Raw genomic sequence first — 18,675 nt, 5'->3', positions numbered from 1 at the left:
AGGAACTCTGGGGGAATTATGTGGGACTAAACCTGGACCCTGAAAAAATAAGTGGAATTTGAATTGACTAGGGAATAAAGGAGAAAGTTCTGAGTAGGAGGAAAAAGGCCTGGCCTGGCATGTGAGGGGCAGGATGCTTTCAGAAAACAAACCAGCCAGTAGGATCTGTTCTGTAATCAATGTCCTTATGGTCTTTATCTGAGCACTTCCTAACCGAGTCTTTTCTTGACAGTGAATTATCTTTGGTTATATTTCTTTTCTTTCCTCATACAAGAATCTCCATAAGACCAATGGTTTGTTCTAGCCTACCATCAACTTCTGATGGTGTGGATTTGGGAAGGTTCTGTGGGGATGGATTCATAATTTACCCAGTGTCTTTTAGGGACCTGTATCAGTCAGGATAGGCTAGGTTTTCCTGTAGTAACATCCTCAAAATTTCAGTACATTAATATAAACTTTTTTTATTATTCATCCTTTATTTCTAGTGTGGGTTGGTGGGGGAGAGAGGCAAGATCTCACCTTCTGGCTGTCACTCAGGAACTCAGGCTGGCATTGCCTCAACTTAGACACACCACTGACATTCATCAGAAAGATGTGAATCCTTTCCCCTGACACATTCTAATCCTCCTTTTAAATCACTGAGGATTCATCATCTATGACATGTTCAGAGCCACTGCAAGATTTTTTAGTGTGTTCCACATTTTATGGATAAAGAATTTCATAAATTTGTTACCCATTGCATCAATGAGTGTGTCAGTGCAAGACAGCCATTTTGTTTATTTTTAAAAATTAATTAATTAATTGAAGTACAGTCAGTTACAGTGTGTCAATTTCTGGTATACAACACAATGTCCTAGTCATGTGTATACATACATACATTTGTTTTCATATTTTTTCATTAAAAGTTATTATAAGATATTAACTATAGTTCCCTGTGCTATCCAGAAGAAATTTTTTTAATCTATATTTTTTATATATAGTGGGTAACACTTGCAAATCTCAAACTCCCAAATTTATCCCTTCCCACCCCCTTTCCCCAGGTAACCATAAGATTGTTTACTATGTCTGCAACTCTGTTTCTGTTCAGTAGGTGTGTTCATTAGTGTCCTCTTTTTTTCTTTTTTTAGGTTCTACATATGAGTGATATCATATGGTATTTTTCTTTCTCTTTCTGGCTTACTTCACTTAGAATGACGATCTCTAGGTCCATCCATGTTGCTGCAAGTGGCATTATTTTATTCTTTTTTATGGCTGAGTAGCATTCCATTGTATAAACATACCACAAATTCTTTATCCAATCATCTGTTGATGGACATTTAAGTTGCTCTTATGTCTTGGCTATTGTAAATAGTACTGCAATGAACATTAGGGTACATGTATCTTTTCAAATTAGAGTTCCCTCTGGGTATATGCCCAGGAGTGGGATTGCTGGATCATTTGGTAAGTCTATTTTTAGTTTTTTGAGGAATCTCCATGCTGTTTTCCATAATGGCTGCACCAAACTACATTCCCATCAACAGTGTAGGAGGGTTGCCTTTTCTCCACACCCTCTCCAGCATTTATCGTTTGTGGACTTTTTAATGATGGCCATTCTGACTAGTGTGAGGTAATACTTTATTGTAGTTTTGATTTGCATTTCTCTGATAATTAGCGATTTGAGCATTTTTTCATGTGCCTATTGGCCATTTGTATGTCTTCATTGGAAAATAGCTTGTTTAGGTCTTCTTCCCATTTTTGGATTGGGTTGTTTGTTTTTTTCTTATTAAGTTGTATGAGCTGTTTATATATTCTGGAAATTAAGCCCTTGTCAGTCTCATCTTTTGCAAATATTCTTTCCCATTCTGTAGGTTGTCTTTTTGTTTTGCTTATGGTTTTCTTTGCTTTGCAAAAGCTTGTAAGTTTAATTAGGTCCCGTTTGTTTATTTTTGCTTTTGTTTCTGTCACCTGGGTAGAAGGGCAGCCATTTTGGTTTTTACCTGAGAATCCCTTCTAAGTTGCTATGGGCATGTAGTGTCTATCTCAACAGGAAAACTAGATATGGGGGAGATAAAACTCTTGGACCTGGGATGGGGGAAACATGGTATAGCAGAACAAGGATGGAACAAGCAGCTTAGAGGTCTGGGTCCAAGTCACAGCCCTGCCTCCTCCTACCTATGTGACTTGTATGTCATTTCACCTCTCTGAACTTCATTTTCTTCATCTATAATGAAAAAGAGTTGGTCTAGATCACCCTTAAGATCTCTTTGAATACAGTGATTCTCGACTAGTATGAAACAAAATGTAAGCTAGAAATAGTTTCTGTCTTCTGAATTCTAAAACCTGTTTGTTTATGAAGCTCTTCCTTGTGGATGGATGTTTGTTTTTCTTTAATGCAGCCCTCCTTTCTCATACGATTAAGAAATTGGCCAAAATTTTTTATCAGATTGGAACTGCTATATTTATTTGCACAATTTGTCCCCTTCACTTATTACTTTCAGTCTGAATTGGGGAAAGAGGACTGGGCCAAGGTCAGATGACACTTTGGCAGCTTCACTTCTAACCTTGGAGGGTCCCACTCTCATTTACCGAAGAACTCTGAGTCCATAGAGTTACAAACCCGGTCATAATTGACCTCCGAAAAGGCCTGCTTCCTTTAGCAATTCTTCTTGTTCCTGAAAAGGGCCACTTAGTGATAAAGATTGTAGATCTTTCCTTCCATTTAGGTTTGCAGCTTAAGTGCTTTTGGTTCCAGAGTTGTCCAGCCAGCTCTCTCTGCCTTGTTTTACACTGCTGGCAGCCACCCACAGATGAAAAAGAAACATTTATTGGGCTGCTTCTACTTGTCAGGCACTATAACTTACAGTGCACTCAGACAGAAAAATGTTCTATAAATATAGAATCATGTGAGGAATGTCCCAGAACCAGAGTCTTATCTCTAATTGTCAGTAAGATTCACTCTGGCAACCAGACACTATATATCACAATCAAAAGGGTCAGAGAGTGGTAATGTGGAAAATACGAAACATGGATAATATGAAGACAAGAGTTAGCTGATAATGAATGTACATATACTTAAAACTGAGAAATACATACCTACATAGTTGTGTGCAACTGATGACTTAACGTTTAGTGGGATGTGACAGCCTCATTGGGAACCTGATGATACCCTCGACCCATGGTGTCAAGGAGGAAGGAATTTGGCTTCTCTTTCTACTGTCTATGATAAAAACCTAAAATACATTATACGTTTTACTTTCTTTTTCTGGGCTCCTGGACCCTACTTTGCTCTTTCCCTCCCGTGTACCCTGGGCTGCCCTGCTCGTAGCAGAGCACTTTATGTCTTGCTTGCTATGTCCTTTTTCAAAGGAGACTACCCAAGCACCATTCTGTGTCTACGGTTGATTTCTGGGGATAGCTTTGTGTCCCATCCACCTGTTGTGCCACATGCAGCTGCTGGTCCCCGTGTCAGCCTGCAGGGTGGCTGTGGGATGCTCCAGCTCTGTGTCTCACATGCTCTGGGTGGCACATTTTAATTCTTTTTGGTGATAAAAATCACGTCTCGTTTAGACTCTAGAACTGAAACACTTTCCCTGTGAAACAGCTCAGCAGCACTGAGCTTTACCACTGACAGGCTTTCTGTTCAACATTGTGCCACAGAGCCGCGTTAAAGGCTCCAAGGCTGAGAGACTAATGGGGCATTTTCAGGGATATGACGAGCAGCTGAAGGATCTCAGTGAGGGAACCCATGGGGAGACTTGTGATTTGGCATGAGGTTTGAAGACTCACGTGGGCTGAGAACCACCAAAGAGGCCTGGGTATCCCTTATGGACAACCCTGGGTCCTATGTAAACTTGTGGGGAGGATGGAGATGGCTGTGTAGGTATTAGGGGAGCAACCCCATTTTCCTCCCATGCCCCCCCTTCCCTGTTTCCCTTCTCCATTCCTCTCCCTCCTTACTGGTGGTTTTTCTGTTCTTCCCACCCTCTGCTAACTCCACTTTTCCTTTGGCTTTTTGGCAGCTACTTAGGATCCAAGTATCCTTGAAATGGTTTATAGGGGTGTTGAAGACCTTCCGTCCTGAGTGGCTGATGTTTTGGAAACTGATAAATATTTGGGAGATGTTAACTGGCTGGAGGTTTTGAACTGAAGAAAGCCTGTGACTTTAGAGCAGACTGATGTTTGTTCAGATGATGTTAAGCTTCTAGGATTCTGAGTCCCAGGAAGTCTAGGTACCTTATACATTTTGAATAGGGTTTCTCTGTGTGTAGAGGAATGTGTGTGTGTGAGATGGAGGTGGGTGGGGGGAGAGAAGAGGGAGGAGAAAGAAAAGGAGAATCCTTAAAAATGTGATAAATACTGTTTCTAAATTCCTATTTGCTTTCTTAAGCAAACATAGAATCTTACTTTCATAAGACAAATGAAACTCCTTCTTTCTTTTCCTGGTTGATGTGTAACCCTAGAGAGATCCATGATTTGACATTTGGGTGTCTACTATGTACATAGATGCTGTGTAGTTTCCACATCATGAAAACGAATGTAAACCTCTGTGTTTCACTGGATCTACTCCAGGAATTTGGCTTCTTTTTTTACTGTCTATGATTAAAACCTAAAGTACATTGTATGTTTTATTCTCTTCGCCATCCGTTTGTGTATTTCAGCCTCACTCAGTCTTGAACTATTTTGACACACACAGAGAAAGTAGTGAATTTAACGATGTCAGTTTAAGAGTAAAACCTAAGTCAAATTTGTTTGGCATTTCATTCTAAATTACGTGGATAAGTTAGAGAATAAATCTAGAGCTGAGCATTTATTCCTCCCTGTCCTTTTATTTTTAATTTTATTTTTAAAAAATTTCTTTCTAAAAGTTATGAGGGCCTACTTAGATGATAGTGCATTTTTTCTTGTCAGAGTTGATTTGATTTCTGGTTCCCTTGCCTCCCAGACTACACTCTGTGTAATGATGCAGAGGTGGCAGATTGATGGGAAAGGATTCAGAATGTGCCCTGGATTTGGATTTCAGCATGTGTGCTGTCTGCAGCCGGAGACATTTAGCAGATGAACTTGGAGAGGTGGGACTGGGTCTTGACAGGAAGGGGGCTTAAGGGTAAGAGGCTCCCACCTGTGGGCTTACTGGCTCTACCTTACTTATCTAGCCATTTATACCCTGGCCCACTATGAAGTCTATCACAAGATTCATAGAGCCTAAGCCTTTTCTGTTGTTTTCAGCAGTTTGATTATGATGTGTATGCGTGTGAATTTCTTTGAATCTTTCTGTTTGGGGTTTACTGAGCTTCTTGAATCTTTAGGTTTATGTCTATTATGAAATTTGGAAATCTTTTAGGTATTATACCTTTTATTATATATATTTTTTTATGCACTGTATTCTTTCCCTTCCTCCTCTGGGATTCCAATGACTGAGTGTTAGACCCCTTAATATTGTCCCACAGGTCCCTGAGGCTCTTTTCTTTTTTTTATTCCAAATCATTCTTTCTCTTTGTTGTTCAGATTGGATACTCTCTATTGATCTATCTTCAAGTTCACTGACTCTTTCTTGTGTCATATCCATTCTTCTGTTGAGTCCGTCCACTGAGATTTTAATTTTGGTTATTGTATTTTTCAGTTCTAAAGTTTCCATTTGGCTCTTTATATCACCTGTTTCTTTGCTGAGATTTTCTGTCTTCCCATTGGTTTCAACAGTGTACACGCTTACTTCTCGGAGTATTATGTAATAGTTGCTTTTAAGGTTTTGTCAATTAATTCCAACATCTGTGTCATGCCTGCTTTGGCATCTGTCAGTTGTCTTCTCCCAACACCAGCTGGGATTTTCCTGACTCTTCATATGTTGAGTGGTTTTAGGTTATGTCCTGGGCATTTTGTATATTATATTATGAGAACCTGAGTCATGTTTAAATTCTATAGATACTGTCCATATATTTGTTTTCACAGGCAATTAACCTGGTTGGGTCCAGGCCTCAAGTTCCAGCCAGCCTTCTGTGGATTGTGATTTTAATATCAGTTCTGTTTTCAAAACCTTTGCAGTGTTCTTCAGATCTGTCTCACATGTATGACATCCAGTGGCCAGTCTGGGACCTGATGGAGGCCTGTCTGTTAGCTTGGTTTTCAGAGTCTTTGATATGTTAACCAGGATCAGATTCTTGCATCTCTTGTTCAGAGGTGAGCCTGGACCCTCATAAACCACTTAATGGGGTAGCTCTCCTTCTCTATGATTTCCGCAGTACAGTTGTCCAGGGGATTGGTTCCAGGACCCCTGGGAATACCAAACTCCGCAGGTGCTCAAGTCCCTTATACAATGGCATCAGTGTGCCTGGGTTCCACGTCCATGGAAATCGGGGGCCAACTGTGTTATCCAGTACCTCATGGTTTCTGAACCTCTGGCTAGAAAGGTTAGGCTTTAGTTACCCCTGCTCTGCCCATGCTTTGCTGCACATTTCCTGTGACTGTGCCCAAGTCCAAGGTCAAGCTTTAGGAGAAGAAAGAAAATACTCAACAGGGGTTCACCTCATCCTCTTGGGGCCACAGCCTCAGATTAGAGAGGAAGCTTCCCTTTCCTCAGAGTTTTAGGTGCCTGCAGACTCCAGCTGTGGCCTCCACTGCTGCAGTGGGATTGCCTGGGAGTTGGGACACTAGAATGGAGGAAAGGAAATAGAAGGAGGGGAAAATGGGGGACCCCCATCGTCTTTCTCTCAGCATTAGGAGACCCTTTCCCTCCTTGAGCCTGAACTACAGGGCTTCTCCTGGAGCTCTTGGTCTGCACTGATGCCCACCTCCAGTGTGAGGCTGCCTTGAGTGGGGTCATAAGGAGAATACTAGAAGAAGACAGTAGTGACCTCACTGCCGGTTGGTGGTGCTTTGAATTCTGGTCTTCTTTCCCAATCTGCCTGCCAGTGTTTACTTTTCAGATTTCTCAAATAGCTGCTCTGTGCATTTCGTCCCGGTTTTGTTGTTGCATTCAGTGCCAGACACAGGGAGGGGTGTGCTTACCCATGTTAGAACTAAAACTGAGATTCTTTTTTTTTTTGATGAAAGTTTTGGATGAATTGTCACCATAAAATGTGCAACTGACCCCTGCTCTTTTTGAAGCAGGGCTGATTCTGAGAGAAAGGCCAGTCACACGGGGACGTGGGGGAGGAATGTGAGCTGCCACCCCAGAGAATTTCAGGGCCCCTCATACTCAGATGGAGTCCTAAAAGCCATGGTCATCTCAGGGCATTACAGAAAGGCAGTGGCTGGTGCTCACACACTCTCAGCTGTGCCTGGATTCAGGCTCTGCTCAGGCGCCATTTTGAGTCTTCCCCTTCTGCCAACAACTCCCACAACCCCCCTTCTCCTTCTCAAAAGGAACAAACAATTTCCTTCAATCATTGTTTCCTGCCCACTAACAGATGCTCTTAATTAGCACAAAATTGCAGCAAAATTGCTAAATAAATATATTTTGCTTGTTTTGGGTTTGTTTCTCCCAGAAAGCTTGGGCTTCCCCAACATCAGCTCATCACGCATGCTCAGCGTATTGTTTAGTTTGAGTCAAGGACTCACAAACTTGTTTTTTCCACAGACACAAGCAAAACACAGAGAATCAAGTGATTTCTCCCAACAGACAATTGCTGGGTTTAAAACCCTGTCAAGAGTTTACTAGCTATGGGAATGTGCATTGGGAGTATTGAAACTTTATAAAAAAGTAATCCCAGACACTTTGCCAATTATGCATCACAATAAAGAAACTGATCGTTTATATCACTCATCATATAATTTCATCCCCAAAGAGGAGAAGCATTGAAAACCAGATGGATGGAGCATTAGACTCCTTCTTTGGGATTATTTTATATTTGGTTTTTATTTTAAAAGAAAGTTTAAAAAAATGCTTGTACAAAACTTGCTTGTGCTGATGTGGCACTGTTGTTAGTGTGATAATTTCTGTCTGGGCTACGTGAGGTCATTCATGGTTGTGGGGAAAATGGCCTGTGAAGAACGAAGCTGTTATTCCAAATTTTAAGGCAAAGAAAGCTTTTGTATAAGGCAGAATCAATGACTCTCTTTTCAGGTCATGGGTGAGTCTGCATATATATATATTTTGCATATATGTATATATATATATGCAACCAGTTTTGCTGGGGCTTATGGTCTTGAATTAATATATTTCTACTATGTGTACATGTGTAGGCTGGTAGGCAAAAGAATATTCTGAAAGACTGCTTTTTTTTTGCATTATCTTTTAATAGTAAAATCTTGGAATTCAGTTTCTTTGGCTTGAATGAATTTTTTTTTCAAGAAATAAATTTGATGCTGAAGTCACATATTATAAAAATATGTGAAAGACTTATGGCCGTGTTTGTTGCAGTCTTTTCGAGCCAGATCCATTATCTCTGTGCATCAGCTTGGGCTGACTCAGTGATCACTTTTTACCCTTTGGGAGGAGAATCTCAGATGTTTGCAAAATAGCCCCAGAACAACATGAGTTAGTTGTGTATAGAATCTTTTGCTATTCTTAATGTTAATTTTGGGGAACTTTTGCCATGTAATCAAAACATTTGCCCCTCATTAGAAGCCAGTTCACTTCCCAATGTGTGTTTCCTGGAGAAAGTTCCAGAGAAAGTGTGGAGGGCTGCTCCCTTTCCTCAGAAATCTGAGACCCTGCCTTTCCTGGGATGCCTGTCCATGTTAGGGGAGGGGCTCCTTTGTATGAGTGGCCTGGTGGTTTAGGTAGGGGGCAGGACTACAGATTGCAAAGGAACAAAGGCACCCCTGTCTCCTCGGGGGCTCGGGAGCCTGGCCACTTCTCTGTGGCAACTCATTGTGTATGCTCTGTTCGACATTTCAGCTCAAGCCTGTTGGGGGCAGACAGACCAGCCCCCAGTGATGGTATCTCCACCACCTGCTTAAGCTGCTCCTTTATCTGTCTGAAGAGAAAGTGGGGATGACAGACAGGACAGGGAATCTACGTTCCCACCTCCTGGGAGCGATAGGGGTAGCCTTGTTCTGACCACTTGATATTTGGAGCACGTGGTTAATAGTGTACCCTGGCATTTAGGGATTTGTTTGGGGGAAAGTCATAATGATAAAAATTTTTTTAAAAGAAAAAGAGTTTTTTTTTTTTTTTTGCCTTGTTCTAGTAAACACCAACCATCAGTGTTTTAATGTGCTCAGAGAATTCTGTTTGTGGGATTTTTGAAGAACAAATATTGATGTGTACACTAGAGAATTAAGACAAATGATAACTGAAAGAGATGATAAAAGCTAGTGGTTTCCTTGGGGAAATAATCATGAACTGCTGTCAGACTGATTCCAATGAGAACATTATGTGAGATGTTTTTTAAACAGCTCAACCAGAGCACTAAGCCAGAGCACGTCTAAGGGCGTCTCTCTGCTGTATGTTTCTATTATATCCCTACCTGAGAGCCCACAAGTTGTATTATTCACTGTTCCAGCTGCTGCATTTAGCATTGTCGTGTTAGAACTGAGAAGTATCCTATAGCAAGAAGGACTTACTATTTGTGGACTCTTAAAATAATCCTGTTGTTTTAACCATGTTGATTCACCATATGGAGTCACCATTATTGATCTGTGACATTACTTTTGTGTGTAGTCCAGGTTAAGTGTTTCTACTGTGTTTAAGGTGTCTCTTTAATGAAACTTTTGGACTTCTCACAGTGGAGACTGCTTCCCACAACCTACATTTGTATTTTCTGGCATTTATTTTGGAGTAATGCTTGGGTCCTTCATCTCTTTGTGACGCCATTGTGCCCTATGGAGATTTCGGTCAGAGCCCTTGCAGAACTTCATTGCATTTATTGGTTTACACAGCTGTGTCCCATATTGGATTGTAATCCAGAGCCTGGCACGAGGCACAAATGGTCAGTGAATGAATGAATGACTTCATGCAAATCTCAATGCCTCTTTGCAAAGGATGCTGTGTAGGAGACCTTCCACTCGCCTCTCCTGATCCACTTTCCATCCTGCTCCTCCTGCTTTGTACCCTGGGAGGCTGACCTGTGTGGATCAATTGCAACCTCTGTCTTCTTTAGCTTCTTCTTGGGTTTGACAGGTAGGGTGGGTAAATAATAGTACTGGATGTGACAGGATTGGCTGTGTTCCTCTATTAAACACCTTCCCCACACAGTTTCCCTCTCTAGGTTTCACAAATTTCTCCCCCTCCTTGCTCCTTCAGACTTAGGTTTGTAAGGGCTCCCTGGTGCTACCAGCCATGGGTACTGCATTACTCCTTATTGGTTTCCTAAACTCTGCCTTCCCCTTTGTAGATAGTCTCTCTGCTAAATTCTTCCCACTGAATCCTGCTGGGACCTGACCGACATTTACCCAAGTCACCTAGATGACAAAGTTGTTTGTAATCTAGATATCATAATCTGTCTCTCTTGCATTATTTTAAGTAAACACTCTCTTCCAGGCCAGTCTACATCCAAATTAGAATCAAATAGAGCAGGGCTCAGCAAGCTACAGCCTTGCAGGCCAAATCCAGCCTCCCGGCTGTTTTGGTAAGTGGAATTTTATTGGAACACGGCTCTGACCATTTGTTTACTTACTGTCTCTGGATGCTTTTGAGCTACAACAGAGGGTGAGGAATTGCAACCGGAACTTAAGGCCTACAAAGTCTAAAATATTTGCTATTTGATCTCTTATAGAAAAAGTTTCAGATCCTTGATTTAGAAGAGCCTTATCATTTTCATCAAGAGGCTCCTGGGCCAGATGCCGGAGTGCTTGTAAAGATCCCACGACAGTGATGTGGAGGATTTTTAAACCTCAGGCCCGGACGAGTTCGCATGCAGCATTGTGTTGCTGTGCTGACAGCAGCGGCAACTGGGGGAGGCACTCTACTGACTCAAAAAGAATGTGACCAAGCAAAACTAAGAGGCATTTATCCTTAAATGTGTGTATAATTTATGACTTCATAATTAAAAATTTCCTGGAAAGAATGATTTTCTGTAATGTTTTAGCATTTCTGTATCAATGTTATGTCGTATATATCTGTCTCCCCTACCAGACTGTGAGTGCCTCTTGGGAGAGTCCAGGTTTTGTTCATGTCTATGCTGACTAGTACCTGGCACTGGATGGCTGATGCTCGATAAATATCGTTTGACTGAGTGGTAATCAACAGCTAATTCAGAGATGGAGAAAAGAAATAGGGAGGTGGAAGCCATTAACTGGGAGGATATATGAGTTAATGTTCTCAGGTTCTCTCTGACTACAGCCTCTGCTGGCTCAACCTTCAGAGGACAAGAATAGCTATAAGAAAAGCCTGTTTCCCCAGGAAAGATGTCCCTCAGGGCAGACTGACTAAATAATTTGTGGGGCTCAGTGCAGAATAAAAGGGACTCTTGTTCAAAAATTGTTAAGAGTCTCAGGACAGTGTCAGCAGAGCATTAAGCCAAACACAGGCCCTTCTGAGACTGCAGGTTGCATGCTCATGAAACTGGCCTTGCCCTAAGGATTCCAGAGGAAAAAGCAGCCTGTGGGAAATCAGTGAGGGTGCTTTTAGTCCAGAGGACTGCAGGGTGCTCAGTCACTACACGGTGGTGCAGGTCTGTCTGGCCACTAAGACTGTGGGCTCTTGGGACGTGGTGCAGTGACATGAGTCTCATAATGCCGAACCGGGAATAATGCTTTACACTTACATAGTGTCTGCATTTAACTCAGACCCTCACGCCAGAGTTTGCTCCTCTTCCCCAAGGCCACACACCTCTTCCCCAAGGCCACACACCTGGCTTCACACTGACTACCCTATTCCTACGTGCTTTCAGTTTAACCCCAAGTCACCTAGGCCATCCCATTTAGGGGCAAAAACCCCTTATATGTACTAGAGTGTCTCAGGGCTAGCCTGTTTAGATGTTTCTTTTTGAGTGACAGATAATTCTTGCATGATACCTGTCTTAGTCTGTTCTGGATAACAAAATAACACAGATGGGGTGGCTTATAAACAAAGGAAATTTATTGCTCAAAGTTCTAGAGGCTGGAAGTCCAATATCAGAGTGCCAACAAGGTTGAGTTCTGGTGAAGGCCCTCGTTCAGGCTGCAGATGGTGGCCTTCTCGCCATGTCCTCACGTGATGGTAGGGCCTAGGGAACTCTGTGGGGTCTCTTTTAAAAGAGCACTAATCCCATTCATGAAGGCTCCACCCTCATGACCTAAGCACCTCCCAAAGGCCCCACCTCATAATGCCATCACATTAGGCATCAGGATTTCAACATAGGAATTTGAGGGGGGACACCCATTCAGACCATTGCAATACCTGACTAGAGAACAATGTGTGTACATGAATAGTCCCTTTATTTTTCCTCAGAACCCTCCCCTGACCCCATCCTCACCATAAAATGGAATTTAGTGGTTGGGGCCAATCCCAACCACTCTGCAGGAACCCCTGTGCCAAGACTTTCCTGATGCTAGACGTTCACCCTGCCAGCTGCTGGGGCTTCTCCTTGCCCAGCCCCCACCGTTCTCCACCCTACACTCTGATCACAGTCAGCCTCTGGGAGGTTTCCAGGTGGTGACAACTATAGGTGGGGAGCTTGAGCTCCAGCAAGGACTTCATGACTAGTGCTTCCTTTTGACTGGAGGGGGTCCCCATTTTTGTTTCTTCTAGATCATCACTACCTTCCCCCAACGTTTCATCCACCCCACCTTTGCTGCAAAAGGGGGCTTAGGGCTCATCTCTGTTCACTCTTCTCCTGGGATCCCCTCATGTCCTCTGCTGAAAGGTGGAGACTGCCTCACAGTGCTAGAAGTCCACCCTTGGCTGGTCCTGGTGGGGACAGCTCCAGGGTCTACTGGCACATGCATGGTCCAGACACCAGGTGCACTGAGGTCTGGACACTGGGTGGTGCCCTCCCCCCTCTCCCTGTGTCTGTGGTGGGAAGATGCCCAAGCCCCATGAGGATTCAGGCATTATGGTGCCATGAAAACAAAACTGGCCCTTAGGAGGCCTCTATATCTGAAGCTCTAAGCCTTGGAAACTGTAGGAGACAGGGAAGGTTTGCTTCTCAATGGGGAGTGGCACAGGGTAGTATAAAGCCACAGTTGAGAGAGCCCAATGGGGTCAGCTGGAGTTTGCCTTTGATCAGAAGCTTGAGACAGACATCCCCTCTGGCCTTTGCAGTCTCCTGCTTCACCTGGTAGCTGGGCATTCTCAGGCCTCATTTGTCTCCCTGTGACTGATGTCACCTTAACAACAGCAGCTCAGAACCAGCTCCCTGCCGCCTGAGTGCAGCCGTGCTTATTTTGCAGGCGGCTATCAGTCTTGCCTCACTGATACTTTGCGTCCTTCCTATCCCCACCCCAAGCGCCTGATCCCTTATGCAATGACCTGTGTTTTCTCCTCACAGGGTCCCCGGTGGCATATAGATCTCCAACCTTGGGCAGGCCCTGCTCGGTCACTGGATGAAGAAGCCTTGAGGTTCCTGAGATACATCAGCACCACTCAGGTTGAGTTTCTGGTGCAAGTGGGTTTGGAGACTCTGTAAAAGATGCTAATTGCCCCTTTTAAGGAAGGGGCAGTGAGGGGCTGTGGAGATTCTCAGGGCCTCCTGACAGCAACCTGATAGGGGCAGTCTCTGAGGCCTTGCTTCTTAAATGTATCCACTCACTTAGAGGCAGATAAAAGATGCCTTCCATCTGCTTCGGCTTCGGCATCTTCTCCCTTCCAGGAGTATCATCATCCTGAGATGTTTTAATGATTCATCCCAATGTGTTTTAAAGATCTACTTTAGAAAATTGCTTTGGAAAGCCATTTGAAGTGACAGATTCGTGCCCATGAGTAGGCAGTCCAGTGTGTCACAAACCAAAATCATCATCTGGAGGTTCAAATTCCGTTGTGTATTTGGAGAAATCTGCCTTTTCACTTTTCTGCCACAGAAGCTTGGCAGGCAGGGGTGTGTTAGGCCAGAGAGCAGAGGAGACTTTGCAGGCAGTCAGAGGAGAGCTAATGAATCCTAAGGCTCTCTATTCTCAGGGCACTTTAAATCATTACTGAGCACTGGCCTTCATTAGTGACTTAACACACTGTGGCAGCTCCTGCCCAGCGCCCCGAGCAGGCAGAGACCGTCCATTAAGGAGCATCTATGGCTCTTGACACATTAATCAGGAGGTTCCATTCTCAAGTAGCCTGATCCTGGGGACAGAGAGACAGAGGAGGAAATCAAGGCCTTAGGGAAACTTCGCCCTGAACTGAGAGGTGTTAGTAAATTAGAAACTCAGACTGCCTGTGAGGCGTGCACAGACACCCCCCACCCCCCACCCCGGGAAGCTGCACAGTAGAGCTGGTGTGGCACTGGATCCCTGGTTCTTTTGCTTTCCCTTCAGCACACTGGCTCTTGGCATGCCACGCCCCCTCCCAAACCTCACTGGCAGCCAAGCTCATTTTTCATCCATGGGAGAGCATATATTTCTAAATTTTTAGAAGGCTAGTTTAGGGGTAAAAGAAAGTCCCATTTCTCATATGATGTGGTTAGACAACCAGGGATTTTAATATTTGTCATCTAGATGTAGAAGTAAAAGCTTGTTGAATTCATCATGAGTAATGGGATGATAAATTGGTCCCTGTGCTTTACATAATTTCATCTTATTTTGCTGCTGCAAATTAATTTGGTGGACTTACACAGACTGAATTAAAACACTGAAATTTTAATTTCATAGTTTGGTTTTACGTGAAGAATGAGACACTGGATCTCTTAACTGTGACTTTAAGAAGCCGTTAAAAGCCCCAGAGAAAAATGAGAGATGTTAAATTTATGAGTTGAATTTGAGAATTGTGGGCTTCACCCCTCCCCCCCAATAAACTGACTATGTAAAAGCCTCCAAATTCCATTTTATATGTATTTCAGGTTCATGTTCTGTAACTCATAAAAGGCGTTTTAACTTAGAAGAAGCTCTTGAGGCATGAAAGGGTCATTTCAAGCCCCTCTTGGAGTTTCCCCATGAATTATGGACTGAGAAGAAAAAAATTCTTAAAAAAAAAAAAAAAGCATCCTATGATGTAGTTTGACGTTGTGACCCTGGGCAATTTATTTTGCTTCTCTGGTTCTGGCTGTTCTGATCTTGAATAGGAAGAGATTGCATCAAATTATTTCCAAGATCCTCCTAATTCCATGAGCTTGTACTGAGCTGAGACTAGTGCAGAATTGTTATTAACCAAGTATTTCTGAGCATCCTACTATGTGCCAGGAACTGTGCTAGGCCCTGGAGATACAGTCTCTGCCCTCAAGTGACCAACAGGCTAGTTGGGAAGGTAGATAAATGGACATATAATTATTGTTCAGCTTGATGAGTATAATAATAGAGATTTGGCTGTTGAAGCTCCCCTATACAAAGGAATGAGATAAAGTTCCAGACCTCATGATGGTTTTGTCATCAGAGGTCATTCTACCCACTACAGTCCTATGCTTTTGTGTACTTCCAGGTCACTAGGAGGCCAGCAGGTGGGAGCTTGTCAGAGATGACACTAACTGGTTCTTAATCAGAATCCTACTAACCAGTGCTTCCTCCCCCTTTCTATGTAATGCAGAGCTTTTTGGCTGCTTGGGGTGCTTGTGCCTCATTTAGAACTCATCTTGACAATGAAAGCCTACAAAACTGGCAGAATATTAGAGTCACTATTACCTAAAATTTTCACAGTTAGCAATAGTGAGTCATAATGGGCAAGAAAAAAAAAAAAACTTCTGTAGATACTTAAGCAAATTCCACCTCTATCCTCTTATGCTGCTTTTTAAAATTTTAAAAATTTCCTTCAAATCTGTGTTTAAGCTTGTAAAGCAAGGCCCAGCATTTGATATGTTCATCATTGATTTATTCATTCCTCAGTTCAGTGGGTATTTGTTGAGCACTTGCTCTGTGGCTGACATTGGGCTGGGCACTGACTGAGATGTCAAACCTGAATTAAATACACCCTCTCCACACACACACACTGATAAACAGCTAGGATGCAAGAGAGCTGTGTATTCTCTAACAGGGAGAACAGATGGGTGTCCACCAGGCCAAGGGAGCTCGGGAACAGAAGCACAGAGCATGGGACAGTGTGGCATTAGACTGTTCTGGGCCTGGCACCCCTGGACTTTTGCATTGTGGCAACCCTGATGACATGGTTGGGGCCCTGCATTTTTAATGAAACATCAGAGGATATAGTATTTGGGTACAAAGGGCAGAATATCAAGCTCAATTTTACTAGGTATTGTTTTCTAATGTGAAAGCCTGTGATTATATCTCTTGAGTTCTGGAGTAGGGATACACTGTGTGCTGCTGACAAGAAATGGTTAAATCAGAAACACAGTGCTCTGTTCTAAAGGAAGTCTCCAGATCTAGCTTTTTATGGCAACCCCCAAACCATATGCCTTCAGGAAGCATGGCTTGCAGTACAAAATTAATCTAAGCAACAGTTGTTCTAAAAAGAAAAAGTGTTTTAAATTCAGTCTGTCTGTCTGTCTATCTAATCATCTACCCATCTATTTGTAAGAATAACATAAGAATCCAGGGATCTGGAGGGTCAGATTTCACAAATTTATAACAATAGTATCTATCATATTTATTACACACATACATACACACACACAAATTGGGATAAAAGCAACAAAAATATAACTCTTTCCTTGATATTTTACTTTTTAAAATAATGTATTATGTAAACATACAGTTTGATTATTGAAGTGACTCTTGCCAAAAGTCCCCAAATTTTAAGAGCTCCCTTTGCCAGATTCTACTTATGGATTGGCAGAAATGCTATTCAGGCTTTTGGGATACAAAATGAAATGAATACAAATTGGATCCCTTCAAATTAAATAACTAAAAAGCATTTCAGAAAACATTTTTTTTTCCTGGAGTCTGTTTTCTTTTGTTCAGGGCTAATTCTCTTTATATAGCTAAAAATTACAAGGAGAATTAGATAGAAAGAAAAAAACATAATTACCTGAGTTAGAGCTTAGCTAGGAGTTGATTTTGCTTGCAAGAGAGTTTATTGAGGCCCTGACCATAAATCTTAACTAAGTTTGAAAAAATCAATATTTAATTAATTTTTAAGAGATGAATTTTACTGAGTACTCCTAGTTGTTTTCAAAAGCTAATGTCTATCAATGAGTTGGTTAATAAATGGTTAAAATGGAAAAACTCCTGTGTGTAGTTTTGAACTAGGAGAGGAAAGGGGGACATAGGAGAGATTGAATGGAAAAGAATAGTTTTCCAATAGGGATATATCTGTGCAAGACAAAACCTGTGGAGGAAGAAGTGCTTGAAGCGTCTTTAATAGAATAAAACTGCACTCCCCCGGGTTCATAAAGGAGGAGCAGTTGAACCTCAAAGCCCTGAATCTTGACTCTTAACACTAACCTGACTCTTGGGGTCTAGACCTAATTGTAGGGACTGCCTCTGGCTCTTTGTTAGGGGTGGGGTTGGAGGGACTGCTGTTTGTAGTTGAAAGCTCTGGCCCAGCATAGCCTCTTCCCTTAATTTGCTAAGGCACAGATGAGGATGGGCTTGAACATTCCAGTGGGGCTTTACAGAAGGTGTCCAGGAAATTCATAGGCCCACCTGTGAAAGAATCACCTGGGGGAGCTTATTAAAGTACACGTTCACGTGCATCTGCCTCACAGAATCTGATTTTATAGATATGGAGTGGGACTAAGAACTTGCATTTTTAAGTACTCCCACATCCATCGGAATGTCTGTGGGCCCACCTTGAGAAACACGGTAGGAGAGGCTGGAGTTAGGTTTAAACGGTGTTGGAGGCAATTATGAACAAGAACCTGTGACAGTCCATCTCCTCATCTGACTTTTGGGAGGTTCTTAGGGAGAGTGCATACAAAGAACAATAACAAATGGGAATTATCATACCATTTTAATAAAAATACCCCAGGAAGCTGCCCTAGAACAAATGACTCAGGCTTAAGAGATCCAGGCATGTCTTTGGGATCCACCGAACTGCCCTGGCTTAACTAACTGCTTTCAGGAGACAGGGCATGGAACCGAGTGCCAACAAAGTTTTAAGGCATTTTAACTCACCTACTAGTGAAAAACAAGCTTGATGAACACTGAGCTTTGACTAATTAGATTAGCAACTTTTCCTTTGGGTGGGTGGGGACAAGAAGCAGGCAGGCAGAGAAACAATTTCCATTAATCTGTGGGAGAATAGTAGGAAATGAATTATACAAATTAACATGTTGACAAATCCAGTTAATAAATGAATTCTGTACTAATTGCTTGAGAGAAGATTCAGTTCCATTTTCTATTATTATTTTTTCCTTTCAACAGTGGTTGTGGGTAGACAAATAGAAAGATACTGGATTGAGGATGTCAACAAAAATTAATCAACAGTCAATCTGAGAAAGAAATGGGAAATTTTATTTGAGCCAAATTTAGGATTATAACCTGGGAGACAGTTCCTAAGAGAGCTCTGAGGACTGATCCAAGGAGGTAAGGGGACAAGCAAGTAGATACGTGATTTTGACGAAGGAGACTGTGCAATCAATCACACATCTTGGTAGAAAGTTACTATTAATAGTGAGGAGCAGATATCTTAGTTAATGGCTTTAGAGCTTTTCTAAGTATGGGAAGATGCAAGAACCTGGGTTCATAAATTTTCTCCTGAAAATCTCTGACTGTCTGAGGGCCAGTTCTGCCAGTTTTCTCAGAGCGCAAAATGCCTCATCCTGATTTTTGCCCTGAATTCCTTTCAGGCTGTATTGTAGG

The 18,675-nt window shown here is 42.4% G+C and overlaps 1 protein-coding gene across 2 annotated transcripts in view; it reads left to right on the top strand.

Moving 5' to 3' along the window:
* Positions 1 to 18,675, top strand: part of METTL24 (methyltransferase like 24) — a 102,224-nt gene that overhangs the window by 21,574 nt on the left and 61,975 nt on the right. For both annotated transcript variants that reach the window (XM_032484694.1, XM_006187407.3), the window contains exon 2: positions 13,329 to 13,427. In XM_032484694.1, coding sequence (XP_032340585.1) covers positions 13,329 to 13,427 — 99 coding nt within the window. The remainder of the gene's footprint in view (positions 1 to 13,328; positions 13,428 to 18,675) is intronic.

This window comes from Camelus ferus, chromosome 8 (genome assembly GCF_009834535.1).
Source record: "Camelus ferus isolate YT-003-E chromosome 8, BCGSAC_Cfer_1.0, whole genome shotgun sequence".
Taxonomy (NCBI): Eukaryota; Metazoa; Chordata; class Mammalia; order Artiodactyla; family Camelidae; genus Camelus; species Camelus ferus.
Note: the sequence above shows the minus strand (reverse complement) of the source record. Positions and strands in the feature narration are given on the sequence as shown.